The sequence below is a fragment of the Prionailurus bengalensis genome, chromosome B1 (genome assembly GCF_016509475.1).
Source record: "Prionailurus bengalensis isolate Pbe53 chromosome B1, Fcat_Pben_1.1_paternal_pri, whole genome shotgun sequence".
Lineage (NCBI taxonomy): Eukaryota > Metazoa > Chordata > Mammalia > Carnivora > Felidae > Prionailurus > Prionailurus bengalensis.
This window is the reverse complement of record NC_057344.1, coordinates 58,907,513-58,919,693: the sequence shown is the minus strand read 5'-3', so window position 1 is coordinate 58,919,693 and position 12,181 is coordinate 58,907,513. Positions and strand designations below refer to the sequence as shown.

At 35.9% G+C, this 12,181-nt stretch overlaps 1 protein-coding gene across 4 annotated transcripts in view; it reads left to right on the top strand.

Moving 5' to 3' along the window:
• The window catches only part of CLCN3 (chloride voltage-gated channel 3), a 97,330-nt gene that overhangs the window by 69,305 nt on the left and 15,844 nt on the right, over positions 1-12,181 (top strand). For all 4 annotated transcript variants that reach the window (XM_043565778.1, XM_043565759.1, XM_043565768.1 and 1 more), the window contains 5 exons: positions 670-876; positions 3,289-3,369; positions 4,277-4,822; positions 7,823-8,009; positions 10,846-11,244. In XM_043565778.1, coding sequence (XP_043421713.1) covers positions 670-876; positions 3,289-3,369; positions 4,277-4,822; positions 7,823-8,009; positions 10,846-11,244 — 1,420 coding nt within the window. The remainder of the gene's footprint in view (positions 1-669; positions 877-3,288; positions 3,370-4,276; positions 4,823-7,822; positions 8,010-10,845; positions 11,245-12,181) is intronic.

Sequence of the window (12,181 nt, the reverse complement as noted above, 5' to 3'; positions counted from 1 at the left end):
GGTCGTGGTCCCAGGGTTGTGGGATCAAACTCTGCATCAGGCTCCACGCTCAGCATGGAGCCTGCTTGGGGTTCTCTCTCTCTCCCTCTGCCCTCTCCCCTGCTGGTGTGGGCACGATCTCTCTTTCTCTCTCTATAAAAGGAAGGAAGGAAGGAAGGAAGGAAGGAAGGAAGGAAGGAAGGAAGGAGAAAAAAAGTCTTTAATAAGGGGCAGTATCATGCAGCATTTAGCTGTTGCCACTTAACCGTTCTTAATATACAGGAAAATACTATATGTGATGACAGTACTATGAGAAGACATAATTCCCTATTTCTGGCAGAATGTCTGAAATGTATCTATGTTTCTACAACAGAAATACTCATATTTGCCTTTTCCTGGTTATGTAATTACAACCCTTGTATTAAGGTATGTATTTCCTTTAACATGGCCTTGTATTTTAGTTTTGTTCATGAGATACGGTTGCCTTCAATCCTTGCTTGAGAAGATAATTAGAATATGATACAGATTTATTATATGTAGCATAACAGTTAAGGCTTTTGAAAAATTGTGAATTGTTCCTTGGTCCACCTAAAAATCTTTGCAAGGTGGTTTTGTGAGTAAAACAAGAGAGTAACTTAAGTTCTCCTGTTTCTTAAAGAAAATTAAACTGTCTTATTCTTTCCTTTGTAGATTAAAACTATTTTAAGTGGATTCATCATCAGAGGTTACTTGGGAAAATGGACTTTAATGATCAAAACCATCACATTAGTATTGGCTGTGGCATCAGGTTTGAGTTTAGGAAAAGAAGGTCCTCTGGTACATGTTGCCTGTTGCTGTGGAAATATTTTTTCCTACCTCTTTCCAAAGTATAGCACAAATGAAGCTAAGAAAAGGGAGGTAAGTGTCTTTTGTAGTTTATTTGACAGATAAAAATCTATGACGTAGACTTACATCAGTGAGAATTTCATAGGATAAAGATCACATTTTTACTCTACTCTTTGGATAAATTCTGTGTTCAAATTCAAGTGTGAGAATCGTTTGCTTCTTTCTCCCTTTGTGAGTACCTCTAATGTGTTTTAGACCCCATCCCCAGTGCTGCTCAGTTACCCCTATATTTTAAAGAGGTTTTGATGGACTACCATTGGTTTCAGTTGAATTTCACAAAGGTCTTTCCATTTGTTTTTGCTTTGCCTTACACCTTTCTTCCTCTGAAGTTTTCCCCAAATGGAACATTATTTTCTCCTCTGGAGGAAGTGTCTAATGCCCTCAAGAGATGTGTGTCATCTGCAGAGAGCTATGTGGCATCGTGAAGATGTTCTGAAGGCTTTTAGGACCCCTCAAGATTTAAATCAGGGATTCACACTAGAGGGAGTATAGGAATTCCTCTTTATTGAGCTGCTCAGGAGCATTTTCCTTTATCATTTATTTTAGGCCAGCCTGAGATCTCCTAGGAAGTATTTAAACTTTATAGAGTTTCCTAATGATTCTAGATTGCTGTGGATATTTTCTAGAAGGAAAATGGGCCCCCGAGACCTTTTGTATTGGCTCTATACTTTGGGGGCCCAATCCTTCCTGTTTTCCCAATCTAATCTGTAGGCCAAGATGGTATGGTGCATCTTGGGGGTTTTTAAGGTATGATATTTTTATATCGTTAAATAGAGAACTCAGAGGTCTGTGGCCCTAGCACAAGCCTTTCATCCTGTTATTTTTAATAATATAAGAAAAGAGTAGAATATTTTTATCAAACGATTTAATTCTTGAGTTGATACAATTCTAGTTCAGTTTAGTACTAACACATTGTTCATGCATTGGCAGCAGGTAGTCTAAAAGTGGAACACTTCAGATCATTATAGTTCCATCTCTGAATAATAATTGTGATTCCAATATTACCCTCTAACAAAAATAGCTGACATTACTGATTGCTTACTATGTATCTGCCTCTAAGTCCTTTACTTGTATTTTAAAATTTAAATCCACAATAATCCTATTAACTTGGCAGTGGTATCCCCATTTATAGATAGGAAATTAGGCGTAAAGCTGCTAAACTTGCCCAAGATTGTATAGCAGAATGTCAGAGTATGGATTAAAATTTATTTTTCTGACTCAAGTCTGTACTCCTTACCACTACTACTACTATGACTGTGTGGATCTGTACGTATGTTCAAAACAAAACATAACCTAAAACTGTATTATAACAAATCAGTGGCTAAAATGAAGCTATAGCATTTGTCCCTCCAGTGCAGTTCCTTTACTTGCTATTGTACCTTGATATTTTGGGGGGTAAATTTTATTTTTATTTATTCATTTTAAGTGCAAAATGTAATTTGTTAGGAAAATGTTACAGAAATTAAAATCACTTAAAATTTTAAGATACACACTGTAGATGGTTAGTAATGTACATGACATTAACTTTGTTCACCCTTAGCATATAAATGCCTAGAGTTTGTTAGTTGTGAAAGCATTAAGGTCTCATATATTGGCTTTCTTCCTAGTTCACTTCCCTGACATTGTTAAATTAAATAATTCCTTTATACTTACAATAAAATGTGAGTTATGACTACTTGGGTGTTTTGCCAGACAGCAGCTTGACAATGGAGATCATGTTCTTAACTGTATATAATTTAATTTTGATTATTTCCAGTTTCTTTTTCAGAAATGTAAAACTTGACCATTTGTGAAAATGTTTTGATAGCCTCATATTTACTGGAATGAAATAGTGAAAGGAATAATTAGACTCTTAGGAAAATAATTACAACATGAAATGTTTAGTGAACTTATTTGTGTAGTTGACTTCGTACTGGTGGAAAGTGGGCAATGTCCAAGTGATAGTCTGGGGGAGCTGGAGAGAGGATCGGTAAGAGCTTTTGAGGATATTTTTGTCTTCTGTAACTTTATTGTTAGGCTTCTAGTTGGAAAGACTGTGTCATAAAGGGTAGCCATTGTACTTTAGATGAGGTTTTCCATATTGGCAGTTGTAGTATTGTCACAGGATTTAGAGTAGTGAAGATAAGGAAACTCAATAGGTTTTAAGTTCTCTGGATATTTTAGTAGGATTTAGAAAACAGTAGTTATCTCACATCAATGTTTTTTGACTGAATATTGAATATATGAATGACCTTTCAACTAAAGCAGAAGAGAAAAAAATACCTTTTTAGAGGAAATAAATATTTGCCTCTGTTTGGGGCGGTGGGTGGACATGCAAGTTAAATTCAGAAGAGGCATTTCAAAAATTCAAGCAACATAAAGAATTTTTATTTGATATATTTGAATTTATAAGAATATATGAAATAAGCCAAATCCTCTTTTTAGGTGCTATCAGCTGCCTCAGCTGCAGGTGTTTCTGTAGCTTTTGGTGCACCAATTGGAGGAGTTCTTTTTAGCCTGGAAGAGGTAGGTAAAAAAATACAGCAATTAAAATTATGTATAATTACCATTACAAATGTATTTTGGCACACATTTCAGTTTTGTAACTAGTGTAAGAGATGCAGACTTTGTTTTAAAAACAAAGATCTAATTTCATAAAGTTATTTTTCACGTATTCTTACATAAAGAGTAATACATTACACATGTTCTTTACCTTGAGAAAAGTCTTAAAAATATTATTCTTGTATAAATATTAGTGGTCATTTAAAATTTAACTTTGTTGACATATTTAAAAGTAAGCAGAAGTGAATTTGACTTACTAGAAAATATTTAACCACTATTTGTTAAATTATAGCCCATGTTTTTATTTTAAAAATACTTAATTCCTAATGTGTTTTTGTGAGTTTTTGTTGTATGATTATTTCTGTGGCAGTGATTGATATTTAAGAAGATGATTTTAGTTGTGTCACTGGTGTAGTTTGTTTTTGTTCTCTCAAGACTTTTTACATGTTTACACAAAAATGTGACTGGGAATGTTTTAAAATTTACTTTTCCCATTGTTTGCATTCTTTTCTTTTTTTTTTTTAATATAGAAGAAGCAAATACTTCTTTTTGAGCTCGTAGGAATTGGTGGTGATGTATTTATTCACTCTACATGATTGAATTGGAGGTGAAACTCATTTTGAAAATAAAAAAATGCTGTGTCTGAAGTAATTATTAGACATTTTTTGACCAGTTGATTTTGTGAATTTATAATGATGTGATAGCCAAAGTTATGAAACATCAATCTTTTTCTTACCACAGTAAAATCTATTACATGTAAATTCTAGCTGCAACAAAAATTAGACTATGATATTCGCCATTCAAGTTATACCATATTGGAAACATCTTAAAATTCTAGCATTAATTTTTCTTTTCCTTTTTTTTTTTTTAGGTTAGCTATTATTTTCCTCTTAAAACTTTATGGAGATCCTTTTTTGCTGCTTTAGTGGCTGCATTTGTTTTAAGATCCATCAATCCATTTGGTAATAGCCGTCTGGTCCTTTTTTATGTGGAGTATCATACACCGTGGTACCTTTTTGAACTGTTTCCTTTTATTCTCCTCGGGGTATTTGGCGGGCTTTGGGGAGCCTTCTTCATTAGGGCAAATATTGCCTGGTGTCGTCGACGCAAATCCACCAAATTTGGAAAGTATCCTGTTCTTGAAGTCATTGTTGTTGCTGCCATTACTGCGGTGATAGCCTTCCCTAATCCATATACCAGGCTCAACACCAGTGAGCTGATTAAAGAGCTTTTTACAGACTGTGGTCCTCTGGAATCCTCTTCTCTTTGTGACTACAGAAATGACATGAATGCCAGTAAAATTGTTGATGATATTCCTGATCGTCCAGCAGGCCTGGGAGTATATTCAGCTATATGGCAGTTATGCTTAGCACTCATATTTAAAATTATAATGACAGTATTCACTTTTGGTATCAAGGTAAGTACTGATGTGAGGTGCTATTTAAGTAATCTTGGCATGTTCAAAACTTTTATGTGAAATGAGCAGTGAATGTTTATCTAAAAGTGGTTATTTCATAAATGTAGGCTGAAAAAAGTTCTTATCTTTTGGGTTTCATTTTAAATAATGGAAAAAAAAAAGAATTCCTTTGGATATATTGCTGAGCATGGTCATTTGTTGCTGTGTGACACATCACCCCAAAACCTGGCAATTTAAGAGAACTATTTTGCTCTTGATATTAGGTCAGTAATTTGGGAAGGACTCAACTGGGCATGTTTTGTTTGTGGCCTATCATACATGTCATCAGACATGGCTAAGGCTGGTCATCTACCACCCAAGCTAGGAAGATTCAGGACGTCTGGCTCTTGAAACATTTGTGTGTGTCTCTCTCTCTCTCTCTCTCTCTCTCTCTCTCTCTCTCTGTCTCTCTGGTTTTTCCAGCATGGTGCCTTCAGAGCATTTGGATTTCTTACATGGTAGCTCAAGATTCTAAAAGCAAGTGTCCCAAGAGGACCATTTCTTACCTAGCCAAAGAAGTCATGCACCATGCCTCTGTTGCATTCTGTTTGTCCAGACTGTCACAGAGGCCTACCTACCTCTTAATTGGAGCAGTGTTAGGGAATTTATGATCATGTTTTATTTTTTTATTGTTTAATGTGTGCTTTTTTTGTTTTGTTTTGTTTTTGTTTTTTTTGAGAGAGAGACAGAGTGTGAGCACGGGGGAGGGACAGAGAGAGAGAGGGAGACACAGAATCCGACACAGGCTCTAGGCTCTGAGCTGTCAGCACGGAGCCCGACATGGGGCTTGAACCCATGAACTGTGAAATCATGACCAAGCCGAAGTCAGATGTCTAACCGATTGAGCCATTTAGGTGCTCCCATGATTGTTTTAAACTACCACAAACTTAATGGCTTAAAATTACACGAATTTATTTTAGTTTTGGAGATCAGAAGTCCAAAATGGGTCTCACTGGGCTAAAATCAAGGTGTTCACATGGATTTATGGAGTCTAGCTTTTTTTTTTTTTTTTTTTTTTTTTTTTTTGCCTTTTCCAGCCTTCTAGAGGCTTCCCACATTCCCTGGCTCATGGCCCCCTTCTCCCATCTTCAAAGCCAGCAATGGGTGGTCAAGTCTTTTTTATCTTCATTTTTCTGACCCTATTCTAAATCTTTCTTCCATATTTAAAAAACATTTGTAATTACTTTGAGCCCAGTTAAGTAATCCAGGATAATCTCCTGTTTAAAAAAATTTTTTTTAAGTTTATTTATTTATTTTGAGAGAGAGGCAGATAGTATGAGTAGGGGAGGGGCAGGGAGAATCCCAAGCAAGCTCTGCACCGTCATTGCAAAGCCCCATGTGGAGCTTGAACTCACAAAACTGTGAGGTCATGACCTGAGCCAAAACTGAGAGTCATACACTTAACCAACTGAGCTACTCAGGCACCCATGATAATTTCCTGTTTTAAGGTCAGCTGATTAACAACCTTAATTTTACCGGCACCCTTAATTCTTCCTTACTGTATAACATAACACATTCACAGGAATTAGGATAGGGATATCTTTGGGGAGCTATTATTCCACCTATCATATTACTATAGGGTGTTAGCTTGAAAGGACACTGCAGACTCAGAGTTGAATTACTAGCCTATGAATACCATGTCTTTTTCCATCAAGGATTTAAGGGAGCTAGGCCTAATGCCCTGGGATGTTGCTTCATGTGAATTTATAAAAGAATAATATTCATTAATTAGTGATTTGCCAGTAAATATAATTCTCTTATATGGCTGTCAGTGCTGTATATAGGGAATCCGATGTCAGCTAATCCTTGTTCCTTAAGTTAACATTCACTAGTGATTATATGCTTTCACAGATGTAGATTATGTGGAATAACAGCTTAATTTCAACAAAATTGTAATGATGGTTTTTGAAATATGGTCTCTGTCTCTTCTGTTGTTCTCTATTTAGTCCACTGGTTATAAGAGTTAAATAATAGAAAAACCTTGAAGTTTAAAATGTTTAATCATAGTGAATCAAGTTAAAGCAGCTGTTAAAGCTCCTGTTTCTACAGTAAGTTGATTTTCTGTAAATCCCAACTTTCTCATCTTTAGTTGAGCTACAGGAAGCTGGAGACAGTTGTCAGGTCTTTGTTAAGTCTCACCTCGCTCTGTGCTCTGGCTGAAGGATCCTAATCAACAGGAGAGTGTAAAACATATTTTGATCTCTTCTATTTGGATAAGCATTTAATGATCCTAATGCAGTGTTCAACATGCCATTATTTTGTGCTCAGCTTATTTCATTTCTGTAACATTTTAGAGCTATTAGTATTTTAATCCTTAAATTATCTCACTTACGGTATCTACTATTCCTATTTTTTTCATTACATTTAATTGATACATACTCTTCTCCATATATATATATGTGTGTGTGTGTGTGTGTGTGTGTGTGTATATATGTATATATATATATATGTATATATATCGTTAAACAAATATTGAAGGACCTGATAAGCTTGTCCTCTTTACATTGTACTACTTGAGGAATAGCATCTAATATTTTTTTCATTTGGTAAACAACAAATATGTAGGGAGGATATAATCATGGAGTAAAGGACAGTACTTCACACTAAATTGATTCAGTTTAATGAAAAATGCTTCATATTGTCCTTTTTTTTCCTTTCCCCATTTCACCATGAGTTAATGAAAATCGTGTTAGGGACTGGCATTAAGGAACCCTTGAGCTAAAGGATGAATAACCCTTAGGTTGGTTTAGAGAATGTTATTTGTTACTTTGTAACTGAAATCACAGAATTACTAAAGTACCATTAGAACAGTATTTTGCTGTAGTTTTATTTGTACTAGGATTTTGCTATATAAATAAAACGTGAAAAGAATCTAAAGTGTTAGTTAGAAATCCATAATTTAGGTTCCGAGCATATAAGTAGAGGATCTCTGTCCCCTTAAGCATTGTGGTTTTGTTACAGGTTCCGTCCGGCTTGTTCATTCCCAGCATGGCCATTGGTGCGATTGCCGGAAGGATTGTGGGGATTGCGGTGGAACAGCTTGCGTATTTTCACCATGACTGGTTTATCTTTAAGGAATGGTGTGAGGTTGGAGCTGATTGCATTACACCTGGCCTTTATGCCATGGTTGGTGCTGCTGCGTGCTTAGGTAACGTAACTGTGTCTGTGTATGGATGTTTGTGAATCTGAGAGAGAAGAGAGCGAGTGTGGGAGCACATTTATGCTTAATTGGTGAGGGGGGTGAGGGCGGTACAGGATGGAGGAAGAGAATGTTTTAACAGAAATGAAACCACTATTATATAGTATTTATGTAGTAATAGTTTTCATTTTGCCTGCTCTAAATATTTGTTAATACAAAAACTTAATGGTAGTTAGCATCTTTTAAACATCATGTAGTGCTTTGTGACAGAAAACATCTCAGTACAACATAGGCTTAGTTTGAATCCTGTCAGGGAGATTTTTGGTTTTTTCGTTGTCAGGGATCTTGGCTTACCTATAACAACTATAGCATGGTTCCTGAGATTAACATTTTAGCAAAGCTGAAGATTTGGTTCTGCAGTGATTTATAGTTAGCTGTAAAGAAAGAGTTCTTTACCAGCCCTCTTTGATTTAAGGTGCATTTATAGGAAAATTAAAAAAGATAACTACTGTTTTAACGAAAAGCAAAACAAAGTAACTGCATTAAATAGTTAAGAGTCTGTTGTCCTCTTGGATATGAAAAATTGTTATTTTAAAATTTAAATGTCGAATTTTGGTTATGATATTAAATAGTTGGTATTTTGACTTACTTTTGTTCAATGAATCACAAATCTATAATTATTGATCTCCAAAAGAATGCTATCAAGTTAAAGTGAAGGACAGGACATTTTCACCACAGTAGCGGTGATTTAGTAGTTGTCCACTTTCTGTAAAGTGCTGTGCTAGGTGCAGTGAGTAATACAAAAAGAAGTGTAAAACATGGGCCCACACTTCAACGACAGTCAGATTGGGAAGGGAAGATAAGACCAAAACTGAGAAACAGTAGTAAGAAATATATAATAATTATATATAGTACTGAGTCTATGAGTGTAGGAAACTAGAGGAAAAGAGAGCTGAAGTAGTTCAGGTAAGGGTAGAACAGGAGCTTTATTTCAGAAAACTAGTAGGATTTAAAGAAGAGGATTTTGTCGAGGAATATAATCGTGTGAAATTGAAGGAATTGGAATAAATTTGAGGATACTGATACTATTGAAGCAGAGAGTGCATTTTGGATACTTTTGGGAAATGAAGTTGGATTAGTGAGAAAGAGCCAGGCTATGAAAAGACAATCATCTGTGTCAGGATGAATTTGTGTTTGGAATAGGTAGTATCTGTGGCAGAATCGTGGCTTTGGCAGTTGTAACTTGACAACTTTGGGAATGTTCCTTTACTTTGATTTTTTATTTTCTTATCTTTAAAATAGAAATAATAACCACTAATCTCCTACAGTTGTTTTGAGCATTATATGAGATAAAATGCATGTAAAGCTGTTAGCACAGTGCCAGATAAAATAAGTTACTTAAGTTCAAAACAAAATTCTCTGTGAACTGATTAGGACATGCCTGGCATAGTGTAGATGTGTAATACGTAGTAGGTTCTTTCTCCCTTCTATTTTTAGGTTAAAAAGCAAAAAGGAAGAGTTTAAGCTTAATTATACAGTATGAACTGGCGAATCCTGGTAGGTTTTTGAGCAGAGGAGCAACATGATGAAAGTAGTACTTAGGAAAGATTAACCTGGGAACATGGCTTATAAAGTGGATTAAAGGTAATGGGGCTTGGAGTCAAGGAGGTAAGATAAAATAGTATTAAAATTAAGGAACAAAGTCTTGAGAGTCTGGACTAGTTTGGTAATAGTGACAATAGTGAGAAGGGACCAATAGATGGATATTTTGCAAAGCAAATCAGATAAGACTAGGTGAGAGTCTAGGTATTGGATTCAAGTAAAGGATGAACCCGGAATAACTATCTAGGTTGTCAAGAAGAACATGGTGCTGTGCTGGCTGGAATGGGTAGCTCTTTGGGGAAGAAGAGGACTTTGGTTTTAAATGTGTGGTATTTTTTGTGACAGTGGGTCGTCCAAAGTCTTTTTACAGTTGGAAAACAAGACAAGCACAGCAATAAGGTATGCATAGTTGGAGAAATGGGACAATGGCAACAGGAAGTAGAAAGATGTGGATTAGGAGGCATGAGCATAGAGGTGATAATTCAAAATGATGATTTGGGGGGCACCTGGGTGGCTCAGTCGGTTAAGCATCCAACTTCGGCTCAGGTCATGATTTTGCAGTTTGTGAGTTTGAGCCCCTTGTTGGGCTCTGTGCTAACAACTCAGCACCTGGAGCCTGCTTCAGATTCTGTGTCTCCCTCTCTCTCTGCTCCTCCCTTGCTTACTCTCTGTCTCTCAAAAATAAACATCAAAAAAATTAAAAAAAAAAAAAAGAATGATGATTTGGGTAAATGAATAGATGAGTTTCTAAGGGAGAGGATATTACACTGTTAACATAAATCACAAGGCACCAAAATATTTTACTCATTTTGAAAAGATTTAGAGGAGAGAAATGTATTAATATTCTAGCCACATAGGAGCTTTATTTGTAATGTGGTAGTAAGCAAGATAGCTATGATGTGCTTCACCAAATTCTTTAATTAATAATCAGCTTTTATAAGAGTGTAATTATATCTTTGCTATAGCAATAAACCAAAATGGCAAATTCGTTTCAATTGGCTGTTTACTGTGAAGTAAACAGGTTTTGAAATGTTATTTTAATAGTCTTGTGTTTAACAAAGAAAATTGGTGTTTCTCTAGATCTTATTAAAACAGTGATAATTGTCCTAAAAGAGGAGTAGTAGTTTTCGATGATTATCCTTTTCACTAAGTTCTTTTTACGATTTGTGTTCAACTGCCTGGTAGAACAGTTCCACTGACCTGTCCTGTCCTCCTTGACCAGTGGTATTTATTTTTTTTTCAGGTGGCGTGACAAGGATGACTGTCTCCCTGGTGGTTATTGTTTTTGAGCTCACTGGAGGCTTGGAATATATTGTTCCCCTTATGGCTGCAGTAATGACCAGTAAATGGGTTGGTGATGCTTTTGGTAGGGAAGGCATTTATGAAGCACACATCCGGTTAAATGGATACCCTTTCTTGGACGCAAAAGAAGAATTCACTCATACCACCCTGGCTGCTGACGTCATGAGACCTCGAAGGAACGATCCTCCCTTAGCTGTCCTGACACAGGACAATATGACAGTGGATGATATAGAAAACATGATTAATGAAACCAGCTACAATGGCTTTCCTGTCATAATGTCAAAAGAATCTCAACGATTAGTGGGATTTGCCCTCAGAAGAGACCTGACAATTGCAATAGGTACCCTTTTTTAAGAATACAGACACACATACACATCTGTCTGTATCTATATCGTGTATCTGTGGAATCTATATATCTAGATAGATAAAGACATATAATGGATTTCTGGAGGAAAGGAAAACAATAATATTTAATTGGTTGGGTGTGTTGGGGTAAAGAGTATATTTTATTTATGTCCCTGCAAGTCTTATGCTCTTTAGGAAAGGAATTTGTGAATTGTTTTCTCACTAAATACAGTTTTATCTTTTGATTTGGCATTGTTATCAGAGATTGGAGTCAGATTCTTTTCCCACTCAGATAAGCCTTGTTAATATTGTTTGTAGTAGCATGTAATATATGGCCTAGCAAGTGCCAGGGCATCCCAGTAAATACATTCTTATATTAACTTAATATTGGCTTATTTGAATGCAAACTTTGAAAAATTTCATCTTTGGTCTGTTTCATATCAGATTCACAATATTTTCCTTTTTCAGTTTTTGGATTTAAGTTTACAGTAGTAACATGTAGTAGCAACTTTGTTATTTTTTTAGTCTTTAAAAAAAAATTTTTTTTTTAACGTATTTACTTTGAGAGAGAGAAAGAGAGAGCGACAGGAGAAAGGGCAGAGAAAGGGAGAGAGAATCCCAAGCAGGCTCCTCGCTGCCAGCACAGAACCCAATGCAGGGCTTGAACTGATGAACCATGAGATCATGACTTGAGCCGGAACTAAGTGTCTGATGCTTAACCAACTGAGCCACGCAGGCTCCCCTATTTGTTTATTTTATTTTATTAAAAAAAAATTTTTTTAACGTTTATTTATTTTTGAGACAGAGAGAGACAGATCATGAATGGGGGAGGGTCAGAGAGAGGGAGACACAGAATCCGAAGCAGGCTCCAGGCTCTGAGCTGTCAGCAGAGCCCGATGCGAGACTTGAACTCAGGGACCGCGAGATCATGA